We start from the raw sequence: 18229 nt of genomic DNA, 5'->3' as shown, positions 1-18229 counted from the left end.
ATGATGTAGAATGAAGGACTGCGGTGTAAGATGTGTCTTATCTATGTGTATAAGCAATTAATGGGCAGGTGTAAAGGTGAACAGATGAGGCAATTGAAAGCCTGTGTTGATACTAGGGTGCAAGACCTTGCACCTAGCCTTGGCAAATCTTATGATGCTCATAAGGGCACTCTTTTCACACCTGTTCAGGTCCCCCTGTACAGCATTCCACCTCTCTAGCAAGTCAATTGCATCACTGAGCTTGGTGTCACCCACATACTTAATGAGGGTGCACTTGATCCCACTGTCATTGAGTAGGATACTAAATTGCAGTGGTCCCACCACAGACCCTTTAGGGACACCATCTTGTTACCCAACTTCTGCTTGGACATTGATGTGAAAGCACAGAACAAATGAACTGAAATCCTAAACAAAAGCCAAACTGAAGAAGTAAAAATCACTGCTTTTCTAAACAGCATCTACTGCACAAGATGCTGCATAGCTTCTGGTTTTGCAGGTTTACTGCTGGCTCCTGCCCAGAAGAATAACTTTGGAAGCACAGCTGTAATTTCCCCTCTCCTACACCACTGTTCGTCGAGAACTCTTCTGAGAATTATTAGCTGAAACATTTTACATCTGCTCAAGAAAAACAATCAAACTATTTCCACTTTCAATGTACACTCTTTTTAACAATGAAATTGATTTATTCCACTGGAATAGGTAGCTTGGAGTGTGTTAAATATCAGGGTTCTTCAATGATCATTATTTTCGCCATGAAAATACTATCATCAGGTGGATTTAGCTTTTCAGTTTTCTGGTTATCAACCTGGTGGTTGTATGAGTTGGTTTTTTTTTTTTTTTTTTTTTTTTTTTTTTTTTTTTTTTTTTTTTTTGTGTGTGTTTTTTGTTTGTTTGGTTTTGGTAGTCAAAGGAATATTTAAATAATATCAACTCTCACTTCTAATACCACTTGTTGCTTTCAAGGATCTCCTAAGACTCTTGAGAGTCTATTTTCATTGCACTAAGTCTACAGCATGTCAGAAAGTCATCTACTCATTCAAATCCTGGTGAATCACAGAATGGTAGGGGCTGAGACGTTGAAAGATCATCCACTCCAACATCCCTCCCAGAGCAAGATCATGTAGAGCAGGTCACATAGGAATGCATCCAGGAGGGTTTTGAATGTCTCTCAAGAAGGACACTCCATAACCTCTCTGGGCAGCCTGTTCTAGGGCTCTGCCACTCTCACAGTTAAAAGGTTTCTCCTTACGTTCCTGTGGAACCTCCTCTGCTCCAGCTGGCACCCCTTGCCCCTTGTCCTGTCACTGGATGTCACTGAGCAGAGCCCGGCTCTGTCCTCCTGACACTGCCTTTCACATCTTTATAAACATGATTGAGGTCACCCCTCGCTCTCCTCCTCTCCAAGGAAAAGAGCCCCAGCTTAGCCTGTTCTCAAAGGGATATGTTCCACTACCTTCATCATCTTTGTGGCTCTGTCGTGGCTCTTTCAAGCAGTTCCCTTAGGTCCCTCTTGAAGTGAGGGACCCAGAACTGGACACAATATTGCAGATACAGCTTCACCAGGGCAGAGTAGAATTAATGCCATAAAAAGCGAAATTCTTTTAGAAACACATTTCTGTCAAAACTGTTTCAATGGTGACCCTAACACAGACGAATTTTAACCAAAGGCGATACCATGTCCTGGTGACCTTCTTCAGAGCTTGACAAAACACAGCAAACGCTGGTTACTATCAGCACAGCTGATCAGAGTATGAACTCCCACAACATTTATCAAAATCTCCACTGTTTTCTCTAGCAATACAGAGGGCTGACAACCACCTGAGAACAAAAACATTCAAACAAGTTTTAGTGCTTGATTTCATCTGAACTGTCTTTTTAGTCACTAGTTAAGAGAATCACCAGCAATTTGAACTGGAGACTTTTTTATTGAGTCCTCCACTTATTAAGAACAGCCAAATGTTGCAAAAAGATGGCTTGACACTTAAACTGGCTTGCTAGGAGTTTAGATCTACAGTCCACTAGTAATGTTCTAAGCTGATGCATATTCCCTAACCTAAAGAGAATCATAGCATTATAAATTGGTTTGGGTTGGAAGGGATCTCCTAAGAACATCTACCCCTACACCCTTGTAGCAAAGAGGGACATCCTCCACCAGATCAGGCTGCTCAGAGCCTTGTTGAGCTTCACCTTGAGTATTTCCCAGCATAAGGCCTCAACTACCTCCCCTGGGCAATCTGTTCCAGTGTTCCAGCATCCTCATGGTAGAGAATTTGTTCCTAACATCCAATTGAAATCTACTCTCCTCTAATTTTATACCACTGCTCCTCATCCTATCACTGCAGGTCTTTGGAAACAGTCCCTCTGCGACTTTCCTGTAGGCCACTTTTAGGTACTGAAAGGCTGCTATTAGGTCTCTATGGAGCCTTCTCTTCTCTAGGCTGAACAACCCCATCTCCCTCAGCCTGTACACACAGGTGAGGTGCTCCAGCCCCCATTGTTGTGGCCCTCCTCTGGACCTGCTCCATCAAGTCCCTCTTTTTCTTGTGTTGAGGGTTCTGGAGCTGGATGCAGTACTCCACATGAGGTCTTACCAGAGGAGAATAAACACACTATGCTCAACCCTGCTCTCCTTAAGGTAACCTGATGGTCCATCATACAAACTAAGCTCAATCTATCAGTGCAAAACCATCTTCAATTCTGTCACCATTCTCCTCACAGGGGTGACTTTTACTGCAGGCTGATGAAAGATGGTTCTCTTGCACATGAATTCCAGTGGATGCATTAGCAGGAGAAGGAACAGGTACTTTTTTGACCACAACTCATCACCCAGAAAAACATTTCCTAGGTAATTCATGTGTACATCCTCAAGAGAGAAAATAAGGTGTGTCTTATGCCAGTCTGATTTGTCTAACTAGCTGTGGAAAGAAGCTCAGCTATAAGCACTCCTGAAATTAGATAAAGCTCTTTCTCCCTCCTGTTCCAATTTTTAAATGGTAGAAAAAGATCCAGTTCTAGATATAAATTTACACACCATATATGCCACAGAAGCACACACTTTGTTATTTAAAGGAGTTACTGCTTGCTTTATGATAGTGACATTTCATTGCTGAATAGCCATCTTTTCCTGCTGGATTACACTAGACAGTATCATGACTTTTGCCTGAAGAACACACGACTTTTCTTCTAATCACAGGATAAAGAGGGTCAAACTCCCATTCCTGCTCTTCATACTTATGCTTTTCAAAGGTAAAACAACTACAAAAAGTTCAACTCCAAGCATAATTTACAAAACTGTTCTTGTGGGAAGAGAATAAACAGTATTTGATGGGTCCAAAGTTCACATCCTTTGCCTTCCAAATCCCCACAGATAGGGTTGGACTTGATGATCTGTGAGGTCTCTTCCAACCCTGACGATACTGTGACATTGCTTCTGAAAACACTAGGGTGCAACTTGTGGTGGGGATAGGAAAATAATGTAGAATAACAGAATTAACCAGAGACCTCCAAGATCATCCAGTCCAACCTAGCACCCAGCCCTGTCCAATCAACTAGATCATGGCACTATGTGCCTCATCCACACTTTTCTTGAACATGGTGACTCCACCACCTCCCTGGGCAGCCCATTCCAATGCCAATCACTCTCTCTGCCAACAACTTCCTCCTAACATCCAGCCCATACTTCCCCCAGCACAACTTGAGGCTGTGTCCCCTTCTTCTGTTGCTGGTTGTCTGACAGAAGAGACCAACCCCCACCTGGCTACAACCTCCCTTCAGGTAGTTGTAGACAGCAATGAAGTCACCCCTGAGCCTCCTCTTCAAGATAAACAACCCCAGCTCCCTCAGCCTCTCCTCACAGGGCTGTGTTCAAGGCCCCCTACCAGCTTTGTCACCCTTCTCTGGACATGTTCCAGTATCTCACCATCTTTCTTGAATCGAGGAGCCCAGAACTGGACACAATACTCAAAGTGTGGCCTGACCAGAGCACAGTAGAGGGGAAGAATAACCTCCCTTGTCCTACGGGCCACACTCTTCCTGGTGCAGGCCAGAAGCCATTTGCAGGTGGTCACTTCTCTGAACTTGTATTCATTAGCAGTTCAAATTCTCTTAGTTTCGAGGCAGTCTTGAAGCACAGTGCTGTGTTAACAACCATCTTTCCATACCGGCATACACCTCTACACCTCTCTCCTCCAGGGTAGTTTCTGGTTCCTTCAGAACTTCTCCAAGCATCTGCTCTACATATGACAACTTGTCCTGGCTTCACCTGGTTCTCCCTTTCTACAGGGCTCCAAATCAATTTAAATCATATATCAGAGGAACATGTGACATGCTTAGTCAGCTCTAAGCAGTTTTAGCAGAGTACAATGACCCTTTTTATGAAGACTGAGCATTTTCATAAGCATCTTTAGAGGAAAAAGCCCTCAAATTCACACATACTGCCTTGCCTTCTTTCTGAAAACAGTTTGTGCCTGCTTGCAGAATTACAGCAATGGTTTCATCCATGCCTTCAGCATGCTGGAGACAAGGCATAAGCAAGCACTAACTGAATTGACTTGAGCCCATTTAATACAAGAACACTTTATCTCACTTACATGGCAGGTGAATAGCCACCTCAGCAGAGTATTGCCTGGGAAACGAGGGGCCATGGAAGGACATGCTGTGAAAGGACTTGCTGTGAAAAGTATGTTTGCTGACAGCACTGCAGCCTCCATTTCTCTCCTCAGAGAGAATTCTCTAAAAGCTTCTTTGGAGATCATAGAATGCTTTAGTTTGGAAGGAACCTCAATGACCACCTACTTCCAATCCCTCTGCCATATGCAGGGATGCCTCCTACTAGAGCAGGTTGCTCAAGGCTACATTTAGTCTGGCCTTGAACAATGCCAAGCTTGGAGCCTTCAGAACCTCTCTTGGCAACTTGTTCCAGTGCCTCACTACCCTCATGAGGAATAATTTCTGTCTAATGCCTCATCTCAATCAAGCTCCTTCCATTTTCAAGTGATTAGCCCTCATCTCATCACTAGATGTCTTTGTCAAAAGTCCCTCTTCAGCTCTGCTGGAGGACCCCTTCAAGTCTTGGAAGGCTGCTCAAAGGCCTTCTCTTCTCCACATTGAACAACCTTTAGTTTCAGTTTGTCGTCGTAGCAGAGGTGGTCCAGCCCTCTGAATGCAAAAGACACCAAAACCCATGAATCCTTGTATCATTCTTAAGTATCTGTGGTTAAATTTTCTATTTAATAAGCTGTGTAATAAAGGACCCTTGAGGCATGGAATAAATTAACACTAGCTAATCACAGTTGCAAGTACTTCTCCATAGCCTTCTGATAATGATACTGCTGCACTGCAGGAAGAGCTCTTTTTTAACCTCTCTTCTTGAAGAAATCTTCCATAAAACTTCTTTACGTTTTCAGGAAGTCATTAATAAGATGTTCTTTCCTTCCCTGACAGGCATCTACAGCAGCCAACATTTTAACTAACAACTGTTACGAGACATCAAGTATGACAGGCTAAGAGACTCGGGGAACAAAAGAGGGACAGGCAGACTGAAAGGGAACCAAGCCAAAGCGGCAGCAACACTGGGGAGTAAAAGTGCTTGGGGAAGGAAATGAGCTGGAAGGGTCAATTTGGGAAGAGCTGGGGCTGGATGGGCCACTAAACAAGTGATAGACACTCTGTGTGAACCCCTCTGCCTTCCCAAAGAGGAAGAGAAAAGGGAGTAAGGGTGTGAGAGTGATGGGCTGGAAAATAATAAAACTAATAAAAATAATAAAGTAAAATATACATCAACACACAACCTGGTGAGAAATGAGAGCAACTGTGGGCAACATCAGGTGTCAGAAAAGGCAAATGGTGGAGTGTTGAGGGGAGGAGGGGAAAGGAAAGAATAAATGATTGAGAATGAGAAGAGGAAGAAAAGTCATGCCTGTGTTTTCAGAACTTTAGTTTTTCTTTTCCCAGTAGTTATAAGTAATTCAGCCAAGAGAAGGAAATACACAACCTCCTGCATCAGTAAAATCACTAGGTTCCTCAACCTTATTCCTGAGGATAATCCTCTTTTTCAGGATGAATTCAAATGCAGGTGAAGCAAACTGCCTTGGTGGAAAAAAAAATGTTTTCAGCATCACAGCAGGCACAGCAGTTCAACTTGTACGTGACTGTCTCTTGAAGTACCACTGAACAGAAGCTTTTGCGAGGAGAGGAACTGAGGGCATAGAGAAGCAACATCCTGCAACTTCTATCTATGATGGGTAAGCTTTACAATTAATAAAAGCTGCCCAGGCCTCACTATACAGTACTGAAGTACCTTCAGCCTTTATTGATTGCTGGCAAGCAATTAGGGCAGAATCTAAAGCCTTTTCATGTTCCCAGATGCCTGCAGGTTGACATACAACTGAGAGTTCTTAACTCTTTTTTTTCCTTTTTTTTTTTACTACAGGAATTACTTGGATAGCTCCTCTGGGATTCATTTGTTCCATATATATGACAAACTGCTTTTTTCTTCCCTTTCCATTAGATAATAGGAAAGTTTTCTTTAAAAATTTGCCTTTGACTTCTCAAGCTTGCCAGATTACATCTGTGGTAGCATCTCAGCTCAGACCAATGAATTCTGTCTTCAGGATAACTGTGCTGGTTCAGTAATAGCTCAGCATTGCATCTTAGAAAGGACAGACAGCACACATCCCTGAGAAGCACCTCAGAGGAGTGCATTTAGCTGAGAGTGCAAGTGAAGACAATTACCTGAGATCTGTCAATACAAAGCAGTTTTATCAGTTAGATATTCCCAGAATGTCCAAGAATGAATTATTTTAGACTGGAAATGGACTTTGGGGCTCAACTCTTTCCCCAGGCAATGCAACTAACTACACTAAGGAGCGTATCCACACAATGTGTATCCTGCTGTCCTTGCAACATTCAGTTCTCCTCAAGTTAATTACTCACTGTGCAGACAAGTGGCTTAGAAGCTGTCTCAAGTTCTCAAGCACAAGGATTTATAGTTCTTTTCCAAACCTGCTCTTGTAAGTCTGTTAAATCTATCATCTCAAAGCACAGAGTTGTTTTTATGGTCATTTCATGCATTTGGCTTCAGTATCTTGGTAGGCTAAGTTTCACAGTTGACTTAACATATTTAAGCTCCCATATCCAGAATTTAAATCTTCTAACTTTACACCCTGCAAGCCTATAAAAGCAGAGGAACAAAAGGGAATTCAGACCACTAATTAATTTTTGTCCACTCTCCATCCAAAGACTTTGCACTTCTTCCTATTGGCTGCTTCTTTCCTATTGAAAATAAGACCTTTAAAAGTCAGTATTCAATTTGTTCTGACCTGTTTTCACTGTTTTTAAAAAATATTCATCTGTAAAATGCAGAGAGATAGAATTAAGAAAAGCTACGCTACTCTGGAACATAATTCAGACAGACATTCCTGAGGGAAGGCATGACAACACCCTAGACAATGTCAAGAGACAGAAGCTAATGAGCAGCCGACTCTTGAACCACATTACACAACAAATATTACCCAGAAATGCATTGAAGAGGTTCAGCATGCTGCCACTGTGCCTCTGTCACATGTGACAGGTTAGGACTCCACACACACACAGAGGCACAGAAGCAAAACAGCTGGTAAATGAACTCAAATAACTCTGTCAGAGAAGTTATCAGAGGAGCCACAGCACTGCTCTGACTAGTTAAAGACCATGAATCAGCCCCATGGGCTTGGAGGTGGCACCCACCAGGTGAGACTGCAGGCATAGCAATGTAGGCCACCTCACTAACTGAGGAAGTCACACAGAGCATGGAGGCTAAAGCCTCCATGAGATGCATGGGAAAGAGAATCCCAACATTGTACAAGAGTTTTTAGGGGATGCTTAAGGAAAGAACCAAAAGGGAAGGATCAAAATGGTCTGGGAATGAACAAGTATGAGAAAATGGAGGGATAAGGAGAAAAAAGAAGCTGTTCACCGCAATGAGGTTGGTGATTGGTGTGTCTGCCTGCCTATGCCCTGCATCTGATCAGTATAATCTGTCCTGTCTTCTCATTAAAGGTTATTTCTTCTCAATAAAGGTTATTTCTGTGGGTGTGATTTCCACTCCTCTGCATGCACATATGCATATGGATTCCTGAATGCAGCAACTGAGGCAAGAAGACAGGTCACTGTGAACCATGTGTCCACGGTGCCAGCAAACATCAGGCTGGACTCGTTGACCTGCATGGTTAAGTGGCCTGGTAGCTACAGGTGCATGCATCTGTGACTGAGACATGTGGCAGAGATGATTATTGGAGGGGCCAAGAGGTCCAAGATGACTGCTGGAGAGATTGTGGGGGCCTAAGGTCCACCAAGACACCCAGGTGGAAGAGTGGCTGTATGTGCATGTGCATTCCCACTGACAGAGCTTCACCCTGCTTAGTCACAGAGTGGGTAAGATGCCGAAGGAGCTCAGTCGCTACTGTGGTACCAGATCTGGAACCCCTTAACATCATTAAACCAAAACTTTCAAACATTTCACCTTTTTTTTTTTTTTGGTGTGTGAATGCTTTGTTTGAAATAAGCATTAGAACCAATCCATACCTACTAAGCTTCCTAATTCACAGCAAAGTTCGTGGCCTCTATATGGGCTTCTGGTTTGTGAAACCATGCCCCATGTTCTATTTAATACACAATTAACCACTTCCTACAAGAGCCTTGGAAATGTGTCATTTTTACTACTTTCTCCAGCCCATATATGACACTCTATATGCACAAAGGACATACTGAAGTTTGCATCCTGCCCCAAATTTTCCTGCCTTTTTCCACCTTCTTTTGAGCTGTCTGTCTGAAGCTGTACAACCAATCCAGATGAGGTATCTGGACACAAAAATTGCTGCCTTTCACAATCACAAGCAAGGGAAATGGGCTCAGTTGGTGTAGTCAAAAAAGTACACTCAACCTCTTAAGCCACTTACATCACTGGAAAAAGTGGAAGTTCCTTGGATAAAATTAATGGACTCACAGACTGACCCCATAATCCACATAGAATCCACATAGAATAAGAGATTCATTGGTGGATCATAGCCTACAGTCATTAAGAGACACCAGCTTCAAAACAAAAGCATGCTTGAGATCACATCCATTAAATAGTAAATTATTTACTGAACTGGATTAAAAAAAAAAAAATCCAAACAGCATTTGCAAAATTATCCTGTTAATCTTGTAAGAGCATTGATGGGGGGGCAGGGTGTTAAAGGGGAAAAAAAAACATTTGAAATTTTGACTTTTTCACAAGAATCCATGCAGGTATATTATGTTAGCAAGTAAGCACCATATTTTTCTGGTTACTAATATGGATCTAGGAGGTGGGATGTCCTTAAATTGTACTTGGCTTCATCTTCTGAAAAGTAAGAGTTTGGCTAATACAAACCCCAAGAAAATTCCACTGCAAAAACCCTTTCACTGTAAAACCAAACCAGTAAATACCAAAACAAAGAAACAAAACCACAACAAAAACCTTGCCTAAAAAAGCCCCAAATCAAACCAAACTCAAAACAAAATGAAAAACAACATGAAAAACCCCAACCAAAAAAAAAAAAAACCCAAACAAAAAAAATCCATCCACCAAAACAAACAAAAAATTCACCTGCTGTTTTCAGTAAGATTTGGATCCAGCTACCTTGGAAACAAAAGGCTTTGCAAAGACAAGTAATCTGCCCTTTAAAGTGGTTGCTTATCTATGGATTGTTACCACCACACTTTCCTTCTCCAATTAATGACATGAGAGCACAGCTATTACTTTGCCTGTCAGGGTAATTGGCACATTGTCATTTATGCCAATCTATTAGTGGGAAAATACTGACACGGTATTTTTAAGACTCTGGATAAATGAGTTGGGCCAAACCTTTGGACATCAAATTGATACCTAACATTAGGAAAAAAAAAACAGCTATTCAGATACTTTGATTTATGAAAAAAAACATGTTAGGATTATGCCAAGCACAACTGGAATGGGTGATTATTCACCACTTACTGAAATTCTGCTTACTTGAATCTGCTGAAATTTGGACATCTTTTGCTGATCCCTGTGGTGACCCATCGACATCATCATCTTCATCTGTGAAAACAGAAACATTTTGATAATAGGATTCTTGTCCGTTTGAACTAGAGAAAGGAAAATTTGCCATTTAATGATGGTTTCTCACAAAGAAGCTAACACAAAATAATTCAGTGAAAAAAAGGACATGACCTGCTTATTTTATAATAATCCATACTATTTAAAAAAAAGCATTAAAGAAATCCAAACCTGCACTGTCTTGTAACTACAAGAAAGTCCTTCTACTATTAGCTTTAATATTGCTACTACTGTACTTCATTCCTTTCACAAGCTGTGATGATTGCCTATGATCGAAGTTTATGCGGTGTCCATTAAGCTTTAAATCACCAAAGCAGTCCATGAACTGCAGTAATAGCTTTCCAGAAGTATGGTTGTTACATAAACAATTTCCATAACTGAAAAATAAACTTGCTGACATTAAAAAAAAAAGAAAAAAAAACCTAAAAAAAAAAATCACTGCACTCCAGAAGAGGACTTTTGACAGCAGCTTGTTGCTCCCACTAAAAGCAAGGACCTAACATGTCAGATAATAACACAGCTCATAAAATTACACATAAAATGTTTTGAGAAGTTCCTAATAAAAGCTACTAGCATTTACATTTGCTTCTGCGAAGCTAACATCCTGACAGCATTCTCATTTCTGACAGCCAGCTCCATACAGGAAGACTGGTGCATATTCAAAAGGTGACATTTTTTTCTAGTCTAAGGTTGGCAACACCAAATCATGGAACGGTCTGGATTGGAAGGGACCTTAAAGATCACTCAATCCCCCTATTAGGAGCAGGGACACCTTCCACTAGCCCCAAGTGCTCATGACCCCATCCAACCTGGCCATTGGCCACCCTCATGTGATGATCACATAATCACTCTCCCACCCACTCAAACTCCCCTTCAGCCTTGACTGGGACGCAAAGCTCCCGAAAGATAAAAGCCAGACAACACCTTTGTAAAATCCATGCCTTACCATTGAAGGAGAAAATAGGAAATCAAAGTGTCAACCAAGAGACAGAAAATAAAATCAATGAAGCCAGATACTAGAGAAGTCAGAATTCTAAAGCCAGAAAACCTTCTAGGAAGCAGAATCACAGTATGCCAAGAAAGGTGTGTTTGATGAATATCTGGGTAATGACTGACTTTCTGGAAGTCAACTGACTACAAGAAAGACCAACAATAATGCTTCTGGGCTGGGGATTTTAAAACATTAAAGAAAGATTGAAATACTTTCCCCACTACAGCTGGCAAGTAAACTTTCAAATTGGAATGAAGTCTAGACAATAAGGTCTTGACACATCCTGAAGTGGAAGCTGAATGCCTTCTTAAATTTCACTTCAGACAGAATCAAATTATTAAAAAAATAGTAAATACAACAATAAGATATGAAAGAATTCCTGGTTGCTCCCAACTCTCTCCTTTTTCTAAGTTTAGATGGGAAGAAGATGATATTTTTCTTTTATTACTCTTTCTCCCTTGTCTGGGTAATCAGGAAATTGATGTTAATAGCATCCTGAAACTCCTTCAGTGAAGTTCAACGACTATTTCTGAACACACTAAAAGAAGAGTCACTTGGAGAAAGTGAAGAGCTCTGCCATTGCTTCTGGTGGTAACACAAGAGTTTTGAAAAGCCACTTTCAGCACAGAAACGTGCATTAATTGTCTGTCTGTGAAGGTTAGCATTTAGTAAGAGGCAAAAGCTCATCTGGCCAAATGTTCCTCAGCAGGGCAATAACAATGATGCACTCACTCTCTGCCTAGGAGAAATCCTCTGGCACTTTCCAATCATCATCTTGGGAAGACCTGTGCCTGCAATAGCTAAGTCATCCAGATGTCAATGCTTCTTCGGTACCTCAGAGTGGCTTTCCAAGGAATGCCCTTCATAAGCAACAGAAGAGCATCCTGCATGAATGCTGTGATGGTTTGAGTGTTACCTGCATCCCCCCTCTTATGAAATCACCCAGACTAGACTCAGCCAAGCTAGAAGTTAAGGAATGAAGCTTTATATTTACAGCTTAGCACAGTATACAAGCAGATATTTACAATATATACAGCTATACACAGAAATATACAGGTTAAAGGTAACAGAGAAACACAACACCCCTCCCAGAAATTAAGAGTCCCTAGGAGGGGCTCCCAATCACCCTTTCACCTTCTTTCCACCCCTCTACCTTATCTCAAAGTTTGCCTTACATGCAAGGTGAGCTTGAAGAGTCAGCAAAGGGGGTTAGAAAGCAGAAGGATTAGTTGTACAGAACACAGCCTAGGGAGAAAGCACAGGCTCTGACAGAGATTCACACTCAGTGTCTTGTCTATGTTTTGTATTCTTGTTTTTATACATCTCAGCAAGGCTATGAGTAAAGTAGACATCACCATTGTTTTCTTTTCACAGCCTATGATCTTATTTCTCTCATTAAATGATTCCAATTTGCCTCAGTGCTGTGGCTTGAGCACTTCTGAATGAGCATACTCAGTGTGTCCTCACAGCAGTGCAAATATCCTCCAGTGTGTGCAGTATCTAATGAGATCTGCCATCCTGCACCTACATCTTTCCCTGAAGAAGCACCGGTGACACATAGAGCAGCTGTACTAAGCTGCACAATAGTCACAGGAGCTTAAAACATGTCCTGAAGAGCATCAGGGAGCTGCTGGAACCCTGAGAGATCTCAGTAACTTTTGGCACATGCCAGGAGCAAGCAAGTTTTAGAAAGAAAATGCTGGTTTCTTCTGTGAGCATGAGCAATAAGGACTACCAGGCCACAGCACCAAGCTCTCTTGATGCAGGATGATGTGTAAACTAGTTCAAGGCAGATTCCAGCTCCATCCTGAAGGAAGAATCTAGGCAGACGGAAAGCCCTGCACAGTGATGGCATTTGGTACCTTTGGCAAGGACCTGCAGACAGCTGATTTCCAGCAGATGACCGAGAGCAGCAAAACTCCAGCAAGTGGTCTTAAAGCAAGCATCAACAGGATGTGAACAGTGTAAGCAGCCACATGGGAAGCGATCAGACTTGCAGCTAAACATCAGAGACCTAGGTACTGAAACAAGTGTCACACACTATTAAGGAGAAGAACAAAACACCTCACGTGCAAGCAGAGTGCATGTAAATACTGTTATCCATGCCTTGACCTTTTGCTGTGCTACAATCACGGCCCACTGACCATGAAAAAGGAAGACGTCCAGTGCTGAGGTCAACCAGAAGCAAGCTCAGGAGTATGTCTGAGATCAACAGCAGGAGGAAAGAAGTGAGTACCCACAGCTCAGCTCCTGCTAGTTTGCATATCAGCAGCCCCTCCACCGTGCCCACCACATGATGGGAAGCTGAGCCCAAGAAGCAGAAATTCTCACAGAATAGCAGAAGACAGATCTGGTGTTAGAAAGACTTTTGAGGGTGTTGCTGTAGGTGTGTGCATGCTGAGCTCTAGAAAATGGCATTCTGGCTTTCCAAAGGTGGTGTTCTCTTTTTTCCTTTTTTTTTAATAAAATCACAGAACTGTCAGAGATAGAAGGGACCTCAAGGATCATCTAGTTCTAACGCCCCTGCCATGGGCAGGGAGACTTTCCACTAAATCAGGCTGCCCAGAGCCACATCCGGCCTGGCCTTAAACATTTCCAGGGCTGGGGCTTCTACCACCTCCCTGGGCAACCTGCTCCAGTGTCTCACCACCTTCACAGTGAAGATCTTCTTCCTAACGTCTAATCTACATCTCCCCTACTCTAGCTTGGATACATTCCTCCCAGTCCTGTCACTACCTGACACCCTAAAAAGTTCCTCGGCAGCTTCCTTGTAGCCTCCTTCAGATACCAGAAGGTCACAATAAGGTATCCTTTGAGTCTTCTCTTCTCAGCCTGTCCTCACAGGAGAGGAGCTCCAGCCCTCTGATCATCTTTGTAGCCCTTCTATGGATACATTCCAGCACCCCCAGATCTTTCTCGTAACAGGGGCTCCAGAACTAGACACTGTGCTCCAGGTGGGGTCTCACAAGAGCAGTGTAGAGGGCGAGAATCCCCTCCCTCAACCTGCTGGCCACACTTCTCTTGATGCAGCCCACGAACTAGATGGCTCTCTGGACTGCAAGTGCATACTGGCAGCTTATATTGAGCTTCTTGTCCACCAGTAATCCCAAGTCCTTTTCTTCAGGACTGCTCTCAAGGCAGTCACTGCCCAGCCTATACTGGTGCCTGGGATTGCCCAGACTCAGATGCAGGACCCTGCACATGGTCTTGTTGATGTTGGCTTGGGTCCACCTCTGCAGCCTGTCAAGGTCCTTCTGGATGGATCCCTTCCCTCCAGTGCGTCAGTCACACCACACAGCTTGGTGTCTTTGGCAAACTTGCTGAGGGTGCACTCAACACTACTGTCCATGTGATGCTAAACAAAAACCAGCCCTAGTACTCATATTAAAGCACTGGAAGTGATCAAAACTAAGTTACTATTTCCTTTGACCACCAGCTAACAATTGAGCTGCACTCATTCAATTCAGAGTATATTTTAATCAAAGAAATGCAAAAAAAATGTTTTCACTTCAAAAAAACTTAAATATGAGTAGGATGAACTCATTCGTGTAGCATGTAGCCTAAGTCCTGAAGCATAAAACAGTTTCTTTCATCACATGAAATAATGAAAGATGAGACTTGAAGGTGCAGCAAGGTTTTAACCTTTGCTTCTTCCACTCAAGGTGCCCTGTGTTCAATTTTTACTCAGAGATGACTTTAAAATAACAAAAGGAACAAGTTTAAGTCTGATATGTTAAAAGAACATATCAGTTTAAATGACAAACTCAGTTAATATCAGAGAAGTCACAACTAAAGAGATGTTTAAAGGGTTTGTGATTAACTCCTGTTAATAATAATATAACTATCTTCATTTAAGCCTTCGGAACACTACCAGAATACCTGACAATAGATCTGAATCAAGACTTATGAGTCCTGCAGCAAAACAAAGCTCATCCAGATGGATTTTTGGTATTTCTTATGTTGGGAACATAAAAATCTCCATGACTTTCAAGTATGTGCTGCATTTCCCCTTCTCCCATCAAATTCATGAAAAAGACAAATAACTCACTGATAAAAATACACCAACCAAAGCAACATACAACCTTCACACCACCTCCACGCATTTATAGGTCACTTCAGTATATTACGGTAGGCAGACTTAGGGTCATGTAGTTTATGCAGTAGCAGGATTCATGCTATAGCTTGCACACAAGAACATGCAGAGACCTGCTACCCTCACCAAAACAACCCTACACGTTCAGTGCAGAAAGTTTAGGTCAAGGAAAGTGCCCTTGCAAATATTTAACTTACAGAATGGTTTGGGATGGAAGTGAGATCCAAAGATCATCTAGTCCAACACCCCTGCAGTCAGGGTCAGGTTACCCAGAGCCCTGTCAAGCTTGACCTTGAATATGTCCAGGGATGGGGCCTCAACTACCTCCCTGCGCAACCTATTCCAGTGTTCCATCACTCTCGCAGTAAAGAACTTTTTCCTCACATCCAGTCTAAATCTGCTCTTCTTTAGTTTGAAGCCATTGCCCTGTGTCCTATCACTCCAGCTCTTTGTAAACAATCCCCCTGCCACCTTCCTGTAGACCCCCTTCTGGTGCTAGAAGGCTGCTATTAGGTCTCCTGAGAGTCTTCTCCAGGCTGAACAACCCCAGGTCCCTCAATCCACAATCATAGCAGAGGTGTTCCAACCCCCTGATCATCTTTGTGGCCTTCCTTTGGACCTGCTCTATCAGGTCCATGTCCTTCCTATGCAGAGGGCTCCAAAGCTGGATGCAGTACTTCTACAACCTATATTTATCCTACCTTTTATCTACTTTCCTGGTACATTCAAAGCACCTGAAGAAAAGCTTTACAGGAACACAATAATTAAAACTATAAATCAGAATAATGCTTCAGCAGCTTAAAATATTCTCCTGATCCTAAGCAGCTGCTAAACAAACATACACTCTAGACGGCAGCAGAACATTACCCTCCAAAATACATAATTTTCTTTTCTTAAAAGAACAAATGCTTAACCAGAAAGGCAAACAAAAATATCTGTGTGCATCATACATCAAACAAAAAACCCAACATGTGTATCAGCATACGGTCTGTAACGAAGATAACACTAATCAGCTAAGCAAACTTGGGGATCTTAGGTTTTTACTTTCTGCATGCTACTACTTAAAGGAGAGTTTTCAAACAGAACTGGGCCTATTTCAGTATTTTGCACCAAGCCTACACTTAAAAAAAAAAAAAACCTCTTTTGTCAAAGAAATCATATTATTGCCAAAAAAGCCAGTAAAAAATAGCAATCATTATGCTTCAGCAGATTACACCACCCAGGTTAAACACACTCAACAATCAGATGCACTCAACTTGGAAATTTTTTTTTACCTGTTTCTGTTTGCAGATTTTCAGATATTCTGAAACAATGCAGCTTGCTGAAGTTGCGAGAAAATAACTGGACACAGCTTGGAGGAAGGATCATGTTCCTTAATCTTCCAAAAGTACATTCTGGTGGGACAATTATGTAGCAAGCAGCATGAGCCTAAAAATAAAAGTATCCATTTAGAACTTAGTGAGACAAAAGAAAGCAAATTTGTTTGTAATGAAGAACACCCTGGAATTGCAACACTCAGGCTAGGATGTGCAGACACCTTTTTACTAATCTCTTTCATGAATTCCATATAATTTTTTATATAACTAATAATGGCAAGTCTTAAGATGTCAAGGAAATGCTTTCTTGAAAACTAAATGTTTTTGTGCAGCTAGAAAATCACAGAACAGTTAAGGTTGGAAAAGATTTTTAAGATCATCAAGTCCAACCATAATCCAACAACCATCACCACTAAACTATACCCTGAAGTGCCACATCTGCAGACTTCTTGAATACCTCCAGGGATGGTGATTGCACCATCTCCCTCGGCAGCCTGTTCCAATCCCTGATCTCTCTTGCATGAAAGAACTTTTCCCCTAATATCCAACCTAAACCTCCCCTGCCACAACTTCAGCCCCTTTCCTCTCATCACTGGTTACTTGAGAGACTTGCAGAATCGTCGGTTGGAAAAGACCTTTAAAATCATGAAGTCCAACCATTGTCTGTCTCTGCCAAGTCTGGTGCTAAATCATGTCCTTCAGCACCACATCTGTGAGTCTTCTAAACGCCTTCAGGGATAGGGATTCAACCACCAACCTAGGGAGCCTGCCACAGCGTTTTAGAACCTTTTCAGTGAAGTAGTTTCTTTTAATTACCATGGCATCTTGAGGCCATTTCCTCTTGTCCTGTTGCTTCTTACCCAGGAGAAGAGACCATCTCTCACCTGGCTCCAAAAACACAGGTTGCTGTAGAGAGTCAGAAGGTCTCCTGAGCCTGCTCTTCTTCAGACTAAATAATCCCAGTTACCTCAGCAGCTCTGCACAAAGACCTTTATCCAGACCCTTCACCAGCTTCACTGTCCTTCTCTGGATATGTTCCAGCACTTCAATATCCTTTTTGGAATGAGCCAGTTGAAAACTGAACCCAGCACGCAAGCTGTGGCCTCACCAGCACCCAGTACAGGAGAACAGTCACTTCTCTAACCCTGCTAGACATACTATTGCTGATAGAGGCAAAGATGCCATTGACCTATACAGAGAAGTCTAAAGTTCTGACCTCAAAGCCTGGATCTTGCATCTTATACAGCTACTTACTAGAGAGGTAGGAAAGGCAGACAGGCTAAACCCATTAGTTTGGAAACAGCAATACCCTCTCATACAGCTACACCCATACTCAAATAAGAAAAAAAACACTATTTGGGGCTTTATTCCCAAACATGACTGGCTACCCTTCTGTCTGCATACTCGTGTGAGATCTTCTGGCATAGATGAACACACACATACACATATGGCCACAAAGCCTGCTACAGCTGTTGCTGCTATCAAAGACAGCCCCCCTCCCAATTACCATCCTAAAAATAACCCCCCCATAACACTCTGAAAATTAACTACATTATTCAAATCACATCTGAGATACTAAATAACCTCAGAATTTAATTCTACATCAGTACCACAGATAGTATCTCACCTTGTATTAAGTGACAAATGTATGATTTGTTACATATACATTTCATTTCCCATCCCATACGGTGCTACTTTGCATTTAATGCTACCTCTTACTGAAATATGACTGA

General features: G+C 42.1%; 1 protein-coding gene across 3 annotated transcripts in view; it reads right to left on the bottom strand.

Annotated features, from left to right (window-relative positions):
• Window positions 1-18229, bottom strand: part of DGKQ (diacylglycerol kinase theta) — a 129054-nt gene that overhangs the window by 58496 nt on the left and 52329 nt on the right. For all 3 annotated transcript variants that reach the window (XM_064176292.1, XM_064176293.1, XM_064176294.1), the window contains exons 6-7: window positions 16455-16608; window positions 10010-10078 (exon numbers count right to left, since the gene is read on the bottom strand). In XM_064176292.1, coding sequence (XP_064032362.1) covers window positions 10010-10078; window positions 16455-16608 — 223 coding nt within the window. The remainder of the gene's footprint in view (window positions 1-10009; window positions 10079-16454; window positions 16609-18229) is intronic.

Source organism: Pogoniulus pusillus, chromosome Z (genome assembly GCF_015220805.1).
Source record: "Pogoniulus pusillus isolate bPogPus1 chromosome Z, bPogPus1.pri, whole genome shotgun sequence".
Lineage (NCBI taxonomy): Eukaryota > Metazoa > Chordata > Aves > Piciformes > Lybiidae > Pogoniulus > Pogoniulus pusillus.
Note: the sequence above shows the minus strand (reverse complement) of the source record. Positions and strands in the feature narration are given on the sequence as shown.